General features: G+C 42.2%; 1 protein-coding gene across 5 annotated transcripts in view; it reads right to left on the reverse strand.

Annotated features, from left to right (window-relative positions):
* The window catches only part of UBQLN1 (ubiquilin 1), a 49,759-nt gene extending 41,348 nt beyond the window's left edge, over positions 1-8,411 (reverse strand). For 3 of the 5 annotated variants that reach the window (XM_048218249.2, XM_026518782.4, XM_057305660.1), the window contains exon 1: positions 7,940-8,398. In XM_048218249.2, coding sequence (XP_048074206.1) covers positions 7,940-8,119 — 180 coding nt within the window. In that variant the 5' untranslated portion in view covers positions 8,120-8,398. Of the gene's footprint in view, positions 1-7,939 lie in introns of all 5 variants that reach the window. The other 2 variants (XM_026518780.4, XM_026518781.4) reach the window with 2 other exon arrangements.
* Positions 8,412-22,736: the final 14,325 nt, after the last annotated feature.

Consider the following 22,736-nt stretch of genomic DNA (forward strand, 5'->3'; position numbering starts at 1 on the left):
ATCAGTAAGAAATCAAACTAGGGGCGCCTGGGTGGCACAGCGGTTAAGCGTCTGCCTTCGGCTCAGGGCGTGATCCCAGCGTTCTGGGATCGAGTCCCACATCAGGCTCCTCTGCTATGAGCCTGCTTCTTCTTCTCCCACTCCCCCTGCTTGTGTTCCCTCTCTCACTGGCTGTCTCTATCTCTGTCAAATAAATAAATAAAATCTTTAAAAAAAAAAAAAAAAAAAGAAAAAAAGAAATCAAACTAGCTCACTATAGCATAAGTTTACCTGTTAAGACCAGAGTTCAGATCCTCTGGGGTAATGAAAATATTTTGCAAAGTACAGGCACTCATACATACACTTTATCATACCTATAATGAATGAAATGCTTTGTATGCCAACCCAAAACTTTTTGCATCAAACAAATTTACAGAAGATATCAACTTTAGTCTCTAAAAAAATTCCAATCCTAATTTAATGAAATTTTCTTTTTTTAAATAATGGAAGCTGCTCTTACAGAAAAACAACAGAAATAATGCCACTGGTCACTTTAATTAAACTAAAAACAAACATCACATTTTTCTAAGTAAATCACAGTTAAAAATACCCCCAAATAAGTACAAAATATTGCAAATAAATCTTTAAAACACTATTTGCTCACTCAATAAATACTTGCATTACACAACAGGTGCCAAGCACTATGGGATTAGGAGGTAAGCAAAACAGCCTCTACCCTTGCAAATTCAGTCTGGGATGGGAACGATAAAGTCCATATAATCACAAAATGGTATCACAAATTAGAAGTGTTTAACTCATTTAGATTGGTAAGCCCAATCAAACTCTGATAAACTAACATTTAAATAAACTTTAATCACTATACTGTACACCTGAAATTAATATTACACTATATGTTACCTGGAATTTAAATAAAAACTTTTAAAAATACAAATAAATGAACAAACTTTAAGGCCGAAAAACCCAGCCAGAGAAAAGTCAAAGCAGCCTTGAGTAGTGGTTAGGTGTATAAAAATACACTCCAGATTTTGAAGACTTAGTATAAAAAAAAGGAAATATATCTTAATTTTTCATGTCTATTTACATGTTGAAATGACATTAAGAACATACTGGGTTACATAAATGTACTATTAAAATCACAATACCCAAAAGGTAGAAAAATGAACTGTCCATCATCCAATGAGTAGATAAACAAAATGTGACAAATACAAACAACCGATTATTATTCAGCCTTAAAGGAAGGAAACTGACATCTGCTACAACATGGATGAAACTTGAGGACATCATATTAAGTGAAATCAGTCATAAAAGGACAAATACTTATGATTCCACTTTTATGAGATACCTAGAGTAGTCAAACTCAGAGAGAGAAAGTAGAATGCTTGTTGCCAAGGTCTGGTGCGAGGGGAATGGGGTTATTGTTTAACAGGTACAGTATCTCAGTTTTGCAAGATGAAAAGAATTCTAGAGATGGACGATGGTAACTGTTGCACAATGCAATGTATTTAATGCCGCTGAACTGTACACTTAAGAACGGTTAAGATGGTAAATTTTATGTGTATCTTACAATTTAAAAATTTCACTTTAAGTGACTCTAAGAAAATTTAAATTACATATGGTCTGCATTAAATTGCTATTAAAGAGCACTATATTGAAGCCATGGTAAAATTTTCCAGTGAGAAGGGTTTTGAGCACCCATGTGACAGGATCTAGAACAGTAAGCTCTAATGCCCTAAGGCAGAAGACAGCACACTTTCTGTAAAGGGCTAAAGAATACTTTCAGTTCTGTGGGCCATCTGGTCATTCTGAAAGCGGTCATAGATAATAGCGTAAGTGAATGGACATGGTGGATCTGGCCCACTATCATTGGCTGACCCCTGCGTTAAGCCGCTGGAATCAATGACTCCTACCAGCTGAGACTGCTAAATCCTCAGGAATTTTGTGAGCCAGTTTAATATTGGTAGTTTAATATCTGCCACAGTAAGATGAAAATCATGAAACACTTGAAAATCAGCAAACACAAATCAGTGCTGTTTTTCCTGAAGAAGTGGTTGATAAACATTTACCAACACACCACCGACTGTATTTACTTCTTTCCTATGCATTTAAACTTACATTAGTTGTCGGGGCTCCTGGGTGGCTAAGTCGGTTAAGCATCCCACCCTTGATTACAGCTCAGGTCATGATCTCAGGGTCCTGAGCTCCAGCCCTGTGACAGGCTCTGCGCTCAGTGTGGAGTCTGCCTGAGATTGTCTCCCCTTTTCTCTCCCCCCACCTCTGTCCCTTCTCCCCACTCATGCACATGCTCTTTCTCTCTCAAATAAAATCTTTAAAAAAAAAAATAAAAATACAAAAATAAAATTATAGTAGTTGTGAACCATCTCGGAGAAAAATTGATAGTCATTCAACAGTCATTCTGCATTCTGTGGTTCAAATGAAGAACGGCTGTTCGAAAAGAATTACGTTCCAGCAACCAGAAACGAGAGAGTATCTGAAGCACTCACGAGCTGTGGTTGCAGAGCAGTAACCTAAGGGGAAAGCAATTTTAGACAAGCTGTGAGGAGGACAGGAAGCCATGAGATTATGTATATACTGCACCCAATGAAGGCTCGATAACTGGCAGTTATTATTAAATACATATCATTGTGCATAATGGTATAGACTGACTTGTAAACAAATATTTACTGAACCCAAACTATGTGCTATGCTTTGGTAACACAATGGTGAACAAAGATTATCTCTACCAGAAGAAATAAGCACTAATCAAATAACCACATAATCAATTTAAATTGTGATGAATTATGACCAAAAAACAGAGTGCTGTGAGAAAATACAGCAAGGAATCCCAATCTAGTCTAGACAATCAGGGATAATTCGCTGAAAAAGTGATCTTCGCACTGAGATTTAAGGTATGGGTGGGAACAGGCAGAGTAGGAGGCATTCCAGGTAGCAAGAACAAATTGCAAAGAAGTCCTCTGAGGCAGGGAAAGAAAAATGTAACAACAGGTCAAGGAACTAAAAAGTCAATATGGCAAGAACAAGTGACCAAGGAGGAAAAAACACATCACAGTGGAGAGAAGGCAGGAGCTGTAAGCACATAGGGCCTCAAGGCCACATATGTAAGTCTAAGATCAGTGGGGAGTTATTAGTTTTAAGTGGAGCATAACATGATCTGATTAACATTTTTCAGAGATTGCAGTAGGAATGAATGCTCGGGGGGGGGGGCGGTGATGTGGGGAGACTCACCAGCAAGCTCCTATAGTTTGCAGGCAAGACACAATAACAACTTAGTGGAGTCAATCCTCGATCTTAATTTAAAAGTACCTACTTAGTATATTAAATACTTGGAGCAATTTTTGGTCTTAGGACACCACTCTTACAAATTTGAAACCCGAGTTTTGTTTATGAACGTTATTATCTACTGATGTTTGCTATATTAAAAATTAAAACTGAGGCACGTTTAAAAACATTCATTTAAAAATAACATGTTAATATAAATAACATTCCTATGAAAAGTAACTATATATATTTCCCCAGTGGGAAGAGTAGCATGCTTTAAATTTCTGCAAATCACTTTAGTCTCATAATAGAAGAAAACTGGATTTTCACATCTGTTGCGATATCTCAACATTTTAGTGTATGAGAAGTATGCTATTGATTTTTGAGAGAATTAGAGTGAAAAATGCAACACAATTATTGTGAAAATAGTTTTGATCTTATGGTCCTCCTGGAGGGGTTTGGGGAACCCCCCACCAGGCCACACTGAGTCATGTAATTACAATGAGATGCACTTCACAGTAACTAGGATGGCAATAATCAAAGACAGACAATAACAAGTGTTCCCAGGGATGTAGGGTAATTGGAATCTTCATGCACTGCTGGTGGGAATATAAAATGGTGCAGTCACTTTGGAAAATAGTTTGGCAGTTCCAGAAAAGTTAAACATAGAGCTACCACATGACCCAGCATTTCCACTCATAGGTACACACTCAAAAGAAATACAAAAGCATATGTCCACACAAAAATTTTTTAGTTATTCACAGAGACATTATTCAGACTGGTCAAAAAGAAACAACCCAAATGATTAACAACCCATTGGCTGATGAATGGAGAAATAAAATGTGAAATATATCCATACAATGAATATTATTCAGCAATAAAAAGAAGTGATCCATGCTACACAACACAGATGAACCCTGAAAACATTGAACTAAGTGAAAGAACCCAGTTACAGGTTTCAAAATCTGTATTTTACACTTTCAGCACATTTCAAATCAATCCAACCACATTTCAAGTATTCAATAGTCAGATGCGGCTGGTAGTACCGAAGTGGACAGAGCAGTTCTAGAGCCATCATAAAGTAGAATGTTAAATGATGTTTCTGGTAATGATCCTGACACACAGCAATTTCCCCTAGCAAGAAAAGGCTCAAATCCATGCAATACAGTATTTATGTTATGTCTAAGTATACTGATACTTTTCTAAAAGCTTCCAGTACTGTAAATGTTTTCTAAAACTAGAATATATTTTACCTGAATATTTCAGGTAATTGTATTTCAAAATCTTACACTATAACCTGGAGAGCTATAAAATCCCAGAACAAGCTAGTTAGATGTTACCTGGAAGCTCCCTTCCATTCTCTGCACTAATTTTAATGACTGACACACACTACACCCCCACCCCCACCCCCACCCCCCATCTTGGCCTTCATCTCCCTTGTTGACACTTGGAAGTTCTCACACTGTTTCCCATAGTAGATAATGAATAATTAATAGGGGTAAAAAGTCTCCTACACAGGGACCCTGTGCCACTACACACAACTTATCTATTTTTTTAATCTATTTACTTAGATTATGAAAACCCGTATTTACAAAATCACCTTGAAACACACATGGTTAAGTTTATATTCTAGCTACACTTAACTAGAAATTTAAACATTACTCAGTTGTTGACTGCTCAATGAAAAGTAAATTTCAATTTAACTTTAAAAAAAGTGTTATTATCAACCACAAACAAGTAACACTAAATACCAACTCTATTAAGGTCATATACACTCAATGGCCCAATGTTCATATACACTTAAACAGAACCCAAGGGTAAAATAAGAAAATTAGTTACCACCTTACAACATACTTTATAACTGATCCAGAAAGTTTAATGTAATTTCATCCAATCAAGAATTAAAACATTCACATAAATACTATTTCAGCATAATGTACTAAGAGAACTTACATTATACAAAACACTTACTGAAAGAGATTGTAAACTGTAGAATATGGAACTTGCCTGATAGAAAACCTAATCCTTCAATATTTTCCAAGTCCTTTGCCCACCATACCCTCTTTATCTCTAAAATTAGATAAACATTTTCAGGACCAAATTTTCCAATTTTTTATTGAACATTTTTACTGAACATGGAATCTTAATGTCATTAAGTATATTTTAATGACAAGTTTTACTTTGTATAGTTTAAAATCTATCAAACCCTTTAAGAAAAATTTAAGTCACAAAATGACATACTTTCTTGTGCTTCAAAAAGGATTTTACAAATCATCTGAAAAGTGCTTTTCTTATACTCACGCATTTTTCCTCTATGTGTTTCCCTTAACAGACTCCACAAGTAGTTCAACTTGTCTTCAGGTTATTGGTGCAGCGCTACATGTTTTTAATGACGTTTTCTGCTTCAACAGAAAGCATTTCTCAGAATAAAAATTCAACTGCAATCAAAGTAAGCTGCTCTGGAAAAGCTTTAAACAATTTACTTTGGTTACAGAAGAATAAGATTAAAACCTCCACAGACTTTAAAATTCTAATGTCACCATCACAAACAGTAAAAACAAACCCTCACAGACAGAACATCATAAAATGATTTAAGTGAATTTTTCCACTTATAAAATATTGACTCTTTCTTCCTAATCTTTTACAATAAAGTGCTGAAAGCAGGTAGGAAAAGTACAGACCTGAACTAGGAATCCTAAAAGACCCAAGGATTTCAAATGCTATACGGCTACACATACACTAGAAGCGCTAAAATGAAAAAGACTGACACTATCAAATGCTAGCAGGGATGTGGAGCAACAGGAACTCCCAAGCACCTTTGGTGGAACTGTAAGACGTTAGCAGCCCTTTTTAAAAACATAGTTTCTTACAATACTAAGCCTATAGCTATCCTATTACCCAGTCATTCCACTTCCAAGTATTTAACAGGCGAAACGCATCTGTCCAACAAAACATATTTGTACAAGAGTGTTCACAGCAACCAACTGCAAGAAGCCCAGGTGGCCCTCAGCAGGAGAGTGCATTAATTATGGCATATTCATACAGCGGAAAACACAGGGAAAAAAGAAATTACTGGTATACACAAAGAATCTCGTTCTAACGCTGAGTGAAAAAAAACTTACGCAAAAGAGTACATACTATATAATCCCACTTATGTGAAGTTCTAGAACAGGCGAAACTAATGGTGAAAAAAATGAAATCAGTGGTGGAGGAGAGTGGGACTGAACGAACAGGGAAAGGCCAAGAGGGAACCTTTTATAGTCAACTATAAAGTTCTACATCTTGATAAAGCTTTGAATCATACAGGCTATGTATTTGTGAAAAACATTTAATGGTATTTGCAACTTACTCTGAAATGCCTCCAAAAAACAAAAGGAATTAATACGTGATAAGAGCAAATACAGCAAAATGTCAATTGTGGTTGATGCACATATGAATATTCACTGTACCATTCCTTCAACTTTCCTGTATGTTGGAAAACATAAAAATGTTAAGGGAAATTTTTATGCAATTAAGGACACCCCCCCCCCCAAAAAAAAGGTGATTCCGTAGGTGGTAAAAGTTTCTCACTTGATGGTACAGTGTATTTACTGCTTCACAAAACACACCACCTTTCAGAACTATATAAACCAATACTCTATTTACTGTTCTGAAGAAACTTACATCTCAGGAATTGCTTCCTCAAAGACTGTTCGCATTATTTTGGATAGTCAGAGATCAATTCAAAAATTATGCAAAATATCCTGGGATGTACATTCAACAATAAGCTAAAGCAAATCTGTTGAATTCTTCAAGACTCTTAATTTAACAGCCAAATTTGTATACCTGAGCAGATTTTAAGTAATAAATTATTTGGTAATATTCTCCATTAACTCCAATTTTATTCTTTTATTCGACTGCAACCGCTAATATCTACAAACGTGGCTACCATCCCTCTAAAATCAAACAAAAACCTCCCCAATGACTGGCACCTAAGGGATGAGAGATAAATGTACTAAAAAGAAAACAGCAAGTCATCAATGAAAGTCATCCACCTTTCTCCTTAAGCCTAGTACTATTAAGATGTGGCTGAAAACAATTTCTACGTCATGGTTAATTTTTTCTTGAAGATTGAAAGGTAGGAACAATTTCAGCAATCAAAACGCAAAACTAAATGTACACGTGCTCCTCGCCCCCAGATCTACCCTAACCCGCAGGCAGGTAAAACAATGAGCACCCCCCCCCCTTTTCTTTTAATTCATGAGACCAAACCGCAGAGGAGGCTAAAGCGAACCCTCGCCTCAGCCCAGCCTCCACCCCGCCCGGAGCGCGGCGGTGGTCCCTTTCCTTTGTGAGGAGCCGGAGGGAGGCGGCGGGGGGCGGGGAGCTGGGGGAGGAGGCTGGTGGTCCGCGGACGCGGGAGTAGGAGGAGGGCGCGGAGGGAAGCGGCGTCCGCGCGTCCCACAAACAGGCCGCGGGGCCCCGCCACAAGCCTCTGCGGTGTCCCAAGGAGCACACCCAGGAACTTGGGTGTGATCTAATTCGAGAAGAGACCCGGGAGAGGGGCCGAGGGCACCTCGGGGGACGATCCCCTCCCAAGCTCTTCCGAAACCGTCCCCTCCTGCCGCAGGCGGAGGTCCTGCCGCCACCCCCACCCCGGGCCCGAGGCCAGGGCGGCCCTCACCTGCTGGACGGAGCTATTCTCGGGCACAGCGAACTCCTCCTTCTCCTTCGGGGTCTTCACGGTGACTTTCATGATCTTGGGCTCCGCAGAGGCAGCGGCCGCGGGGGCGCCGGCACCTTCGGCCGCGGCGGCGCTGTCCTGGGAGCTCGGAGGGCCGCCGCTTTCACCACTCTCGGCCATGGCGGCGGCGGCGGTGACTCAGGCGCGCAGGAGGGAGAGGGCGAGCGAGGGGGAGCCAGCAGACGGCAGAGCCGGCCGGCCCGGGCAGCGGAGAATGCGGGGCACGCCGCCGCAGCGACAACGGGTGCAAGGCCGCCCTGGCAGGCGAGGGGCCGCGGAGCTTGGTGTGGGCTCCGGCGCAGGCCCGGGTCGGGCGCTCGGCAGCCGCCGTGTGTTCAGACGCCGCTCGGTCGCAGCGACATCCGCAGCCGCCGCCGCTCTTCCTCCTCCCCGCCCCTCCCCCCACGTCCCTCGGCCGGCGCCGCGCAGGGCACGCCGGGTAACTCGGCTGGCGGCGTCGCCGAGTCATGCCCGGCCGGCGCCGCTGCCCCCTCCGGCTGCCTTTCTTTCCCTCTCCCGCTCCATTGCTCAGGCGGAAGGCAGAGTGGAGGATTTAAAGCAAAATGGGGCGGGAGAGATCAATTCATTTCATACATCCCCTTCGCCAAAAAATAAATTAGGGGGTTCTGGGAGGCGCTGTAACGGCGCGCTGTGATGACCTCACGGCTAGCGAAATTACTAGAAAGGGGGCTCGACCACTGGGCGCTGCAGCCGCGGATGCGCCTGCGCGCTGGTGGTCCAGGTCGTGTCCCCCGCCCCTTGCAGACCCCGCGGTGGCAGTGCCCAGCCAGTCCGCGCCGTCACGCTCGCCTCGCCTTTGCGCGCACCCAGTGCCCGGACCGGAGGGGAGTGAAAATGCTGGCGAGCTGTGCTGTCGCTTTCACATCTTTCCATTTGCCTACTTGTAGGATTTTAAGTGGTTGATTTTACTGCCCGGTGCGCGGGAGTTGGAAGCTAAGTTAATGGAGGAAAGATCTTCATTATAACGAAAGGGAAATGGGCCGCAGCCACCCTGCGCAATCCCGCGGAGTCATTGCTCCACGGCCACGGCGTTCCGCCCTCGGGTCAGCCCGGTGTGATCTGGCGATCAGGCCACATCTGCTGACAGTGGCCTGTCCTCCGGCTCTGACAGCCCTGCGCGAGCGCCCCGAATTCTCTGAACACTATCCCTCAAAATACGTGGGGGCAGAACCTGGGTGCCCAAAGACTGCCCACCTATTTGGGGCGTTCATTTTATATTCTAGAAATTAAGTAATCGCTGCAGGTCAGTCTTCAGGTGTCATTAAAGGCAGCTGTTCAAAAGTCATTTTCAGTAGAGTATGGGTACAAATAAGAAATAAGTTGATTATTTTTCCCGTGACAATCCTGAATTTGAAATGACGTCATCATTTGCCTTTAAAGATGACTTGCAAGGAATATAGAACCCAGGGCATTAACTTTATTAATCAGTATTGCGCAAATGGAAACCCTGACAGCCCACTGTGTCCCAAATACGCAAAGACGCATTCCGTATTTCTATTTTTAAACAATCCAGCCCTGTTCTGGCAAAAAAACACTGTCCCATGAAGACTACTTTTTAGCAGAACCCCTTGGGAATCTGGGTGTCGGAGTTCTGAAAGAATAAATTGCGATATAGACATCGTTTGACATCAGCTAGATTTCTGGCAGCATTGCTCAATAAGGTGAACAGATTACACAAGGCTCTCTGCTGAAGGATACGCACTGCTAAAGGGTGACTACTTGCATGTGTCTAGGTGTGAGGTAATCACTACTTAAGATAGAAAGTTCCACCATTGGACAACCAATCATTATCTCTAGCCCCGTTCTTATGAAATTGCTCTGTAATTATCTGTATCTACTTCAATTTCTTTTAAAAAAAAAGATGTATGTGCACAATTTATGAAATAATAACAATTTATCTCTAAGAATATATAGTATATATACCACTTTTTAGGAAATAATCCTACCTTTTAAGGAACCGTTGGTAGTGGGGGTCTAGATAAGGATCAACAAATTTCCAGGGAAGACTATATGGTAAATATGTTAGGCTTTGCAGGGCATAGATTCTCTATCTCAAATAATCAGCTCTGCCCTTGCAGCACAAGGCAACCATAGACTACACATACATGAATTAGTTGCTGCATTCCAAAAACAGTTAAAAAAATAGGCATAGGATCTGATTGGAACCCCAGGGTCTACATGTCTACTTGAGGCATTTTCTTCTAAATGATGTTTTTCATTAAATGGTCAGTTGGAGAAAAATTAGAGGAGTATATTTCATTCATTCTACAAACATCAATTGAGTATAACCAATGTCCAAATACTATGTTGAGAATACAAGACAAATAAGACTCAGTCCCTGTCCTCATCCCTGTCCTCAGAAAACCTAGAAGCTAGCTGGACAGGGAGAAGAAGTGACGGAGATGGCAGTGACATGCTGCTAAATGTTTAATGACCAATTCTCCAGAAAACAAGCTTTGATTTATAGCGTTTGCCAATTTCCTTGATGTAAATATTTGCCAAATAGGCGATCTCAAGCTATCAATTTGAGGTCAACTTGCTCACAAGATTCCTGAAATTTTACCAGTCAGTTCTCACAAGCCAATGTGAGCCAGATATCCAAACTTCAAGTACAATGATACGAGGTTATTGTTCACAAGGTAGAAGAATTCTTCCTTGACAAAACGAGGCAATTAATTCACCCAACATGAATTTATTGAACACATTTTAGTGCTGTGTCCAAGAACTTACGTAGCTTTAACACAACGTAGTACACATGTCCTGTCAAATAAGTCGTATAAATGACGTGCATTCATCACGTTAGTCCCCTACTCAAAATCCATCAGAAGTTCCATGTGCCTGGAAAATAAAGCCCAGACTTCTTAACTAGAAATTCAAGGCCTTCTACTAACTCCTGGTCTGATGACCAAGTTTCATTCCCATTACCCTACGCATACACTGCACTGCCGTCAGACATATTTAGAAGCACTGTTCATTATACTCTCCTCACCTCTGGTCATTCCTTCAAGTCATTACCCCCTCTACGCACACACATTGTGCGCATCATTGCTGCCTCCTCTCTAACACCTACCTTGACCACCCACCCCTACGGAATCAATTTTTTTCTCTGATCCTCCATCACAATTATTATAACAATTCACTTAACAATTCATCACTTGTAACAGCTTCTATGATCTACAACTATTCTTCTGCTACCAGTCTAGCTCACGCCCTTATTAATTCTGGCCTAGATTACAGCAAAAACCTCCTACAGAGGTTCTTCCGCCTCGTGGTAAAGTCTCCATCCTCAAAACTGGCTCCTCTTGGTGCCATCTTATCCTTCTATAACTAAGCTTTGGCTATGACGCCTAGAAATTTTTCGTGAGCTCTCACCAAAGTTTTAGAATAATATCTAAACTTCGGGGCGTTTGTGTCCCGGGCCCTCTCTGACCAAAAGACCTTGTCTCCTTCATATCTTACTCCCAACCGAATGTGTCTCCTAAGCTCTCCAAGCTTGCCCTGCACTTCCCCGCTGAAGACTTCAACACGACATTTTCACTGCAAGTAGAAATTCTTCTCTCTCATGTTTACTCCATTGTTTTACCCACCTTTCAAGCTGCACCTAAAATGTGACTTTCCCTAACAATTTTTCCCTGGTAACCTTTTTTTGATCAGAAATATTCTCAAAATTCTCTATATTTCTATATAACTTTATTACCTTTTTGGTGTCGTGCCTTGTATTACACTTAATTGTGCGCGCATCCCCTTTATTATCGAGGTCTTTGAAAACAGGGATTAAATCTTAATCATTATATATACCACCCAGTGCCCAAACTAATTTCTTGGCGTGAGAGCATTTACTGTTGAACTGAAGTGTTGAACTGTCCTGTTTCTACTAGAGAGGAAATTCATTTGATTCAATAGATCATTTTATACTCCTTTGTCTCTCCCAAGGTTTACGGCATAGTGACAGATAGAAAGATAATAGATTCGTACATACACACCTTGAAACTTACTTGCTTTGCAATAGGTTCAGAGGTAGGAAACATTATTTATTCCTGCTTGGGGTGAGGGAGGCCAAGGCGGATGAGTCAGAGAAGAATTTTAAAGGAAATGATTTGAGCCAGGCCTTAACAAATAGGTATGACTTTGTTAAGTGTGTTAACAGGCAACATCGTGATGCAATGGTGAGAAATAGAAATTCTGCTAGAGCGCTGATCTCAAAGTGTGGCCCACAGCCTGGGAAGAGTCCACAACTATCTTTAGGGGTATTTCAAAATCAAAGAGAATAGAGTAAAACATTCAATACGTTTCTGAGACTTAGGGCTGAGGAAGAGGTGGTAGCGAAGAGGGGTGCTTACTTTCTTAATTCACCAACTGAAACCGTAGATTACTGGATGGAATACGGCCCCCACGAGCTTTGAATAAAGGCTGCTAAGTAGGAGCCCGCAGCTGTGCCAGGCACCGCATAACATGCAGACACAGCGGGGGCCAGCAGCACACAAGAGAGGGAGATACGGCAAGCCTCTGAAGAATACACCTGTGGTCCTTATTTTGTTCTAGTCTCACTACATGTTTACTTTTTATTTTGAAATAATTATAGCCTCGCAGGAAGTTGCACAAACAGTACAAAAAGTGCCAGGTACCCTTCAACCGGCTTCCCCCAGTGGTGACATCTTAAATTGTTGCCTAAGATCAAACTAGGAGATTGACATCAACTAGACCACATGCCTCATTCGGTTTGCACCATAGTTTTTAACCTGTATTCATTTGTGTACAGGTGTGTGTTTGTGTGGTTCTGTGCAGTTTTATATCCAATATATAGGTTTGGGTAACTATAACCACAGTCAAGATACAGAATGATTCTACCAACCAGTAGAATTCTTTTAAATTTTAACTTTAATTTTTTTTTTTTAAGTAATCTCAATACCCAACATGGGGCTCGAACTCATGATCCCAAGGTCAAGAGTTGCACGCTCTACTGACTGGGCCAGCCAGGCACCCCAGCCTCACTATTTCTTATCCTTCTTGTACAGTGGGGTTTCTCAACCTTGACACCACTGACACGTAGGGCCAGATAATTGTTCGTTGTGGGGGCTTTTTGCGCATTTAGCAACATCTCTGACCTCTACCACTAATTGCCAGTAGTTCCCCCAGCCCATCCCACCCCTATCGTGACAATTAAATGACTCTAGATACCGACTAATGTCTCCAGGAGGCAAATTGCCCCTGGTTGAGAACCAGTGCTGTACAAAAAATCATATTTCACTACAAAGTCTCTTTAATTCTGAGTCACTTTAATAGTCATGACAAACCCTTATGGATTTTCCCTAACATTGGGAAGTATCTCCAGGATTCCATTATGAACTTGCATTTAACCTCAGCTGTTGCATTTCACCTACTCAGTTCTTATCAGGAGTCTGGAATTTCCCCGGGCCTTATAAAAACGCCTAAAAATATTCTAGAACTATTCTCCTTTGACCTCTCTTATGAACAGGTACTACTGATATCCTGAGTCACGGTCTCTAGGGCAAGCATTGAATATCTTACAGAAGTGGTAAGACTGGTTCTCCTGGAAACATACAAATACAGCGATAAATATTTTTATAATTAGACTCAAGCTGGGTTTTATTTTGTATAGAATTTCAAGCCCAGTGATTTCTTTTCAGAAGGTAACTTTATTCAACACATATGTATTTCGAATGTGTTTCCTGGCCTTAGGAGATTACATTACATGAAAAGCCTACCATTGTGTTGTGTAAACTAAGTAAAGGAGCCATGGGGAAATTTTAGGTGCTCTCTGAGGACAGAGAGAAGTAGGTTAAAGTGTGCAAAACTTATTGTATGAAACAAATAATTTAGGAATCCCAGAGGATAAAATGCTTCTGGGGAATAAAAATGCTTCTGGATGTTGGGGAGTTTTGTAGCACTCAAGAAATTAACCTGTTGAGGGGTGCCTGGGAGGCTCAGGTCATGATCCTGGGGTTCTGGGATCATCACATTGGGCTCCCCGCTCAGTAGGGAGCCTTCTTCTCCCTCTGCCCCTCCCTGCCTCGTACTCTCTCTCACTTGCTCTCTCTCTCACCAGTAAATAGAAAGAAAGAAAGAAAGAAAGAAAGAAAGAAAGAAAGAGAGAAAAGAAAGTTAACCTGTTGAAATATTTTACACAGGAAGCTGAGAGGTGTTTAAAAAAAAAAAGTGTATAGTCTTCTCATCATTCAATGTCATCCAAATAATTCTTAAAAACAGTTCCCAGGGGCGCCTGGGTGGCACAGTGGTTAAGCGTCTGCCTTCGGCTCAGGGCGTGATCCCGGCGTTATGGGATCGAGCCCCACATCAGGCTCCTCCGCTGGGAGCCTGCTTCTTCCTCTCCCACTCCCCCTGCTTGTGTTCCCTCTCTCGCTGGCTGCCTCTATCTCTGTTGAATAAATAAGTGAAATCTTTAAAACAAAACAAAACAAAACAAAAAACCAGTTCCCAATGAGTTAAAAGTGAAGAAAGAACAACACTGTGGGTTACCCGAGTTGTTCTATAATCTATCAAGAATTGTGAACAGTCTGAGATTTTCCCCTATTTACAAGCTAACAGTTTCATGAATGCTGGCGGAAGATACAAGACTGCTAGGTCAGAAATAAAGTACTTTGTTACTAACAGCAAGAGCAGTAGCCAGTGCATCAGCATTTTCTTACACCAGTTCCCCAAGCCCTAACTTCTGCAGAATGATGCAGAGAGGGCCAATGACACCTGTGCACGCAGTGGGTTGCATTCTAAGAGAGGAACCCCAAGCATGGGGAACTTGGATCTTTTAAATGGGCAGTGAACCTGCAGCCCTTTGCTCTGGAGGGAGATACGGTATCTCCAAAGACGGTTCACCATACAAAAATCTTTGAAAAATGAGTCCAGAACAAAGGCAGTGTATTAGTTTTCTATTGCAGCTGTGACAAATAACAACAAATTCAGTGGCTTGAAACAACAGAGAGTTATTATTTTCCAATTCTGGACATCAGAAGTCCAAAGCGGATCTTCTTTTTTCTTTGTCTGCCCAGTTTTATTGAGATAGAACTGACATATAACATTGTATAAATTTAAGGTGTAAGACACGAGTTGATGTATGCATATATTACAAAATGATTACCACGGCAAGATTAATTAACTTCCATCATCTCACATAGTTACATTTTTTTTCTTTGAGATTAGAACTTTTAAGATATACTCTCTTAGTAACCTTCAAATATTCAATACAGCATTGTAAACTATAGTCATGATGCCGTACGTTACATCCCCAGAGCTTGTTTATCTGACACCTGAAAGTATCTTACCTTTTTGTTTTCATTTTTTCTTATTGTTTTTTTTTTTAAAGATTTTATTTATTTATTTATTTGACAGAGACAGAGACAGCCAGCGAGAGAGGGAACACAAGCAGGGGGAGTGGGTGAGGAAGAAGCAGGCTCATAGCGGAGGAGCCTGATGTGGGGCTCGATCCCATAACGCCGGGATCACGCCCTGAGCCGAAGGCAGACGCTTAACCGCTGTGCCACCCAGGCGCCCCCATTTTTTCTTATTGTTTTATTTAAACTCAAGTTAGTTAACGTATTGTGTATTATTAATTTCAGGGTAAAATTTAGTGATTCATCCGTTGCCTATAACACCCATTGTTCATTGCATCAAGTGCCCTCCTTAACGCCCTTCACCCAATTACCCCAGTCCCCACCACCGCACCCCCCTCCTCTCCAAAATGGATCTTAAAGGGCAAAAATCAGAGGCTGTGTTCCTTCTGGAGTCTCTAGAGGAGAATCTCTTCCTTGTAGAGACTGCCCATGTTCCTTGGCTTGGGGCCAAGTCACTCCAACCTCCGCTTCCATTGTCAATCTCTGACTTTCCTGCCCCTCTCTCTCATGTATAAGGACCCTTGCGATGACATTGGGCCCTCCCAGATAATCCAGGATAATCTCCCTGTCTCAGGACCCTTAATCACAGCTGCAGAATCCCTTTTGTATTTTAAGTGACAGAACCACAGGTTCTGGGGATTAGGATGTGGACACCCTGGGAGAGCGTTATTCCACCCATCCCCAAGCAGTCAGCACCTGTATTCACAAGATGCGCAGAATTAGGAGAGACCCATGAAGAATTGTCTCCCAGGAATATCTACCCCTTGTTTCTACACTTTCTTGGCTTCTAGAAAATGTTTCCATGAGTATGACACTCCGTTCATCATTCTGATTAAACTGCCCACCACAGGCTGGGAGCAAAACCCATTCAATTTGTTTCATATCACCCTTAATAAGGCCAATATCAATAGGATTCTAAGTAACAGGATGAGGCCAACCATTAGTATTTGTAATTTTACTCCTCAGGGGTCCAGACCCCATCAGCCGAACGTATCCCATAAACCAACGAGGTCTACTTTGGCTGCCTCCTAGGTATTTTCTGTATTGACTTTTCCCCTTGGGCCAAGGTATTAATCTAGGTACGGCAGGATGCATTAGTAATTGTACATACTTCGCCATGGCCTGCAAGGAGGAAATCTAGGGCAATAATATCAATGATAACAACACTGAGCAGCGAGTTGAAGCTTCCTTGAATGCCTTCCAGGGCCAATGCGATACTTTGATCTCTTCAGCCAAAGTCAGGACAAATTTTGTTCCACCGCTTCTAAATGGGTGGTTCTCCTCCTGAGAATAACTGCACTTGAGCTGCATTCGAATAGCAAGTAAGTTACCCCTCAGAGAAACGCCTCCAAGTTATCAAGGGCAGCATGATTTTGGAGAGTTCTCCCTGTTATCTGAGAGTTCTGGGATCTATTAATGGTATTTCCTTAAACACTTGAAGTTCTCTTATGACACCCCCAAGGTGCGAGCTGCTGTTCTTTTCAAGAGGAAGCAAGTTAACTCCTGACTTCCACATAAGAAGCCCAGTCCTAGGAGCTCACATGGTACACTTGGAAAACAAATGCTGTTTGTAATTCTTGGAACCCCCCCCCAACTGTGATCTACATTAGGTGGGGGACACCGGTTGACAATGTCTTCATTGTGGCCTCTCAGCTGGTTGGTAGGCCTTTGGGTTCCTCGATCTGTTTGAATTGAGTCTTGTCCTTATTTATGGAGTCTAAGCGAAACTGTCCTGTTTGTCCAGGTAACATTCATCCAGTCCACAGGACAAGTAAAGGCTCCGGGAATGGGAGTGGGAAAGATATCCAGAGGTGTTGACAATTGTTTTGCATGAAAGGTGCAGGGGCTGGGCCATCCCCTGCCATTTTCAATTGGCCTCTTATTAAATCTATGGAGAATGGTGATGGGTTGTGGTCAGAGCTATCTGGTGGGGTACAGCAGACCCAACCGTCAGTTAAATTTAGTGTTAGTTCAGGAGAACCTCACCTGAGGGCTTTCCTTTATGAAGAAAGGTCCAGGGGTAGCTTGGAAATATGGAGGATTATTAATGTCTTCCCCTTTCTTGTGCCTCCCAAGGTCCAAGACGTTCCTTTCCCTGATGTTGGGATTGCTTACTTCCACCACCAAAACACCAGTGCGTTTTCCCTTTCACCTTTTCCCCAACCATCCCCCACTTACATCCAGACCTTGCGTCCAGAGGGTAAGAAGCAAAAGGGATGAGGACATTTTTCTAAAACTTATGGAGACCCATTATGTCCTCCATTTGCGCCCTCACAGGCCACTATAAGGGAACTCAGAGAGACTGTGCTGAGCCATGTAGTTATTACCCTTATGCACTAGGCCCATGTCAGTCCTACAGGAGAATCCAAGTAGCTGACCTAGAATTAAGTTTAAATCCCTTAGGCCCCCTTCTGGCTGGGCTGCCACCAAGAGGGTGTCCTAACCAGGCCAGTCGGCAATTGCCATTAGGGGAAAGAAAGAAGAATCATGCCCAGGAATGCCCTGGATAGATCACTGAATTTTCAAAGTAGGTGTGTAAACTCCCCACCCCACCCATTTGTCCTTATCATAATCTAGGAAGCGGCCAAGAGGAGATGATTCCTTTATGGGGACGGCCATATCCAGTGACCAAAATATCCCAACTAAAGCATATGAACTAAGAGAAGGCAAGGGATATCAAGTAAATCTTTTTGAGTTGATTTCTGAAGTGAACCGTTCCAACACGCAACACTACCAGATGCCTGTGGGGAGCAGAAAGCATGGGAAGTCCATTAAGTACCTTGGCCATTAGCCCATTGTTGAGTGGCTTTTGAAATAAAAAGTACACCATCGTCAGACTGCGAATGGTCCAGAAAGCCTAACACGTGACACAGATTAACTTCAAGGGCCACATGGTGTGACCAGAGTCAGTCAATTGGCCTGGAGCAGTAACACCAATGCTAAAATAACGTCAACAGCTGGGAGGTGCCACCAATAGCCCGGACAGAGGATCAAAAGTCTAATGCAATCCAGGACTAGGCGGGGGCCACAGTCACGCAAGGTGGCCTCATTTGCTGTGAAACAAATGTGTCACCTTTTGTCAAGAGTCCAAGTCTGGCAGGCAGTGGTAGCCTTTGCATGAGAAACATTAATTCCCGTATACTCGGTGCCCAGTGTATGATTGGTGTGAACTGTGTCCAGCACAGTGACAGACACAGACGGCAGTGGTGGTGGTCAGGGGAGCACAGAGCTCCGTCAGCAGCTGGACTCTAGTCGGTCTCCTCAGAATGGCCCCTTCCCGGGACATCTCCACGAGAGACCCATGTGGTTGGCTGTGATTTGTTTCCATAGTTCAAGTCCCCAAAGAAGAGGGATTTTTTCCATCTGCCAGTCTGTAGTTTTCCAAGTTGAGACCAAAGAGCCAGACCATTGGCAACAGCCCAAGAGTCAACACAAATATAACAAGAGCACTATTGGGCAGAGATAAAGAGAGTGGCCTTGAATTCTGCCCACAGAGTGTCGCATTTTGGGTTCTACACATTGACACTGAACTTGAACAGCTGTTGCAGTTCTGAAACCTACCAGGCTTCAGTGTAGCCAAACCATCAGTGAGTCAAACCCAGGCATTTAGGGAAACTGTATCGAGAGCTCCATTGAGCCTGTGGTTTTGCTTCCAGCAAAGTCAGAGGGAGGAAAAGGCAAGGATAAAGCTTTTCCTAGCGGGATAGCTCCCAGTTGTTAGTGTAAAGCCAAGATATCACTGGGGCCAGAACAGGAGTGTTCTTGGATATGCCATTTCCATTTGACAAGCGAGACTCATCAAGCCCTTCTCACACGGACGTTCGGTCCAAGCTGACCCGCCCCAAAATCATGCTGCGAGTTGCAAGACCTTTACCAGTCAGGCCTTCAGTTGCAACAACAGCTCAGTAGCAAGCCAACAGCTGGTTTTCAAAAGGGGTGTGTGCAGTAACTGTTAGGGAGGCTGGGTCCCACACCCCAAACCGGCAGCTCGGACGAGAGGAAACTCCGATCGGCAAGATCATCAGTCCCACAGACTTGTAGCTCAAACTGTGGAACCTCAAAGGTTCTAGCATTTCTCTACGTGACAGCTCTCTTAGACTCTAAAATAAGTTGCATGACAACTAGCTCTTGTTTTTAGAATGCTGTACCTTTAAATTCGCTGCTGGCAGAGCAAGTGTGAAGAGCCAGGGAGAGAGAGGGAGAGGAACAGAGAGAGAAGCCGGGAGGGGCAAGGTGCTTTGGGAGCTGCTGGCCATTGTGGGGAAAACAAATATTTCAAAAGGGGTAGCTTCTCTTCAAAGTGGAAACTAGATCTATTGGGTTCAGTGTACTAAGCACACATGAGAAAAGAGATTGCATCCCAGTAAAAGGGAAGGTAACATGGGCATCACCGACATGTAAAAGGTGTTTTTGTCCTTTGGAGTTGGACTATTAAATCTATTTTACCATAGTATTCTTCAACACTGCGTTTATTCCAAAGGGCTCCAAAGGATAACTCCAAACCCTTCTGAATCATATCATCGGTATTTAAACCAGACTTTGCAGAGATGAAGGCAAAGCTCAGCTAAATCCCCGCTATCGGGTGTACACTGTCACTACGGTCAAAACGCACAGTCCGGATTTTCTGAATTCTTAGGAGACAGACGCTCGCTCGCTCCCTGAAGGGTGCTGCATCCCACAATCACCTGAATCTCACACCAGAAAAGTTAGAGAGTTTTCCATTTAGTCGAAAGACTGGATAAGTAATACTTCTGAGTCTCTGATTAATAAAAGAGCAATAAAACACTATAGGTAGATGGGGCTTGTTAATCCATCTTAGGTGGACTTCCCCCCCCCTATTTTTTTCCTATTACAAACAATGATATTGTTAATATCCTTATACATATAAAACATAAGGTTCTCCAAGGTATACATACTTATGGGCGGAACTGTTGGGTTATGGGGTCTGTGAGTCTTCAGCTTTGCCAAATAATGCCAAAAGATTTTCCGAAGTGGTCATGACAATTTACACTCCTACCAGCTCCATATGAGAATATCAACTGACCCCAAATTTCACCAACCATTGGTATTATCAGACCTTTACACTTCTGCTATTTTGGTAGTGGAATGATTGGCTTCTCTTTGTGGCTGGAATTTAAATTCAGTTGGACACATTTTCATATTTTTATTGGACATTTGGGTTTCTCTTTATGTAGAGAGTCTGGTATTCTTTTGCCTGTATTTTTATGTTTGGTTTTAACTATCTGCTGGGTAGTAATTGTGATTTCAATTTTTATCCCCCTTATTATTAATAAAGCTAATCACCTTTTTATAGGTTTACTGGGCATTTAAATTTTCTCTTCTGTGAAGTGCCTGTTCTAGTCATTTGTCTATTTTGGAATTCTGGTCTTTTGTCAGTTATATATATTGCAAATAGCTTTCCCCACTCTGTTGCTTGCTTTTTTAGTCTTCATAGTATCTGTTCATGAAAAGAGGTACTTTAACTTAAGATAGTTAATCTTTTCCTAGTGACTAGTGTTTTTGTACTTTTTCAGATCCTGAGGTCTTCTATGTTATTTTATTAGTTCTCTTATGTTATTATTCTCCATTGGCAGGGCCATGCCTCCACTGAATGCTCTTGGGAAGAATCCTTCTTGGCCTCTTCCAGCTTCTGGTTGCTCCTGGCAATCTTTGGCATTCCTTGGCTGATACCTGCATCCCTCCAATATCTGCCTGTGTTGTAACATGGCCTTCTTCCCTATGTGTATGTGTCCACTCCCCCCCACCACTCTTCTCTTACAAAAATAAGTTATTGGATTAGGGCCCATTCTAATATAGTATGACCTCATCTTAACTTGATTTCATCTACGAAGACCCTGAGTCCAAATAAGGTCACGTTTACAGGTACCGGGGTTAGGACTTGAACAGATCTTTTTATGGGAGGGTGCATAATTCAACCTATTATGGCTGAATACCTTCAATTTGTGATCAGTATCTGTTCTCATTCTCTTCAAAAGGAAAAGGTAGAAACTGTCCGTCAATCTTAAGGCCTGGGGGCATTCCACCATATTCTGTTGATCAAAGAATACTCTGAATTCAAATTCAAGGGATAGGGACACAAATCGCTCTTTCTGTGAGAAAAATGTGAAAGAATCTGTAGCTATCTCTAGTCTACTATAATCTGCCTTCTGACCATATATCATCTATATTCCTCCTACAAGCAAATATACTCATTCACTATCATGTTTCCCAAGGTTTCATGTCATTGCAGGCTCAGCTCCAAGTCCAGGATGTCAGCATCTGAATCAGGCCCAGGTGTAGTTCCTCTCAATTCCAATCTCCGGAGAATCGAGAGACAAGGTATCTGCCCCATGCCCACAAACAAGAGAACCACAATTGACATTTCTATTCAGAAAGGAGGAAATTATGAGACATTCAACAGTTACTGGTCTACTTAGCAAATCTGAACTCTAGTGAGGCATATGTTGCCAATCCCTTGATTAGAGCCTAACTCGGTTCTGTTCTTGGCTCCTCTCTGAGTCACCCTTGTTTTTTCTTAAAAAATAGCCCTCATTTACATCTTGGTAGCTTCCTCAGACTGCTTCCTGCCAGAAGTTTGATGATCCAAAGGTCTTGCTTTTATTTTGTATTGTTCTTATCCTTTTCAGTTCAAGCTGGTACAGTGCCTTTAAATTTTTTGTGCATTTCCTGTAATCAGCTTCATTATACAAAAAACATACCCATGCTTATTTCGGAGACAAAAACTTCTCTGCTCTGTGCGTCCATAAGGCTGTAGCACAATGCCCTTAGCATTCTTTGTAGCTCTGCCAGGCACTCCCTAAGTCTTTGAAGTCTTAACCAAGGGTCTTAAACAAGTACAGCTTTGAGATCTTAATCCTGAAATCTTTATTGTTATCCCTCTGATTTGATCTTTGCCCTGAAGCCATTTATTATTTTGAAAATCTTTGGCTGGGAAAGCCTGAGTTTAAGCTTTGCTTTTGAACCCAACAATTCCTGGCTCCTTTATATTTTAAATTCTGCTCAAGAACTTGCTCCTTTAGCTCGATTTCTTCCTGTATTGTAGCACAGTTATAAAACACCAGTTGTAACACTCTGTATTGTCTGAAAAGCCTTCCTGGCCAAACTTACCTTCCTGAGGTTTTCTATTTTCCATGCTACTATATGCTATAATGTTACCCACCTCTTGTCATTTCAAAACAAGAAGCCCCCTTTTTTCCAGCTTCCAATAACATTTTGTCTCCCTGTCTTTTAAGGTCTCACCAAAAGTCTCAAGTTCCTTCCCTACTCATTAACAAGACCCTTAGGGTCTCTCCACCTTTTGCCAACACTAACATCATATGCACTGAGTT

The sequence above is a fragment of the Ursus arctos genome, unplaced genomic scaffold, assembly GCF_023065955.2.
Source record: "Ursus arctos isolate Adak ecotype North America unplaced genomic scaffold, UrsArc2.0 scaffold_33, whole genome shotgun sequence".
Classification (NCBI taxonomy): domain Eukaryota; kingdom Metazoa; phylum Chordata; class Mammalia; order Carnivora; family Ursidae; genus Ursus; species Ursus arctos.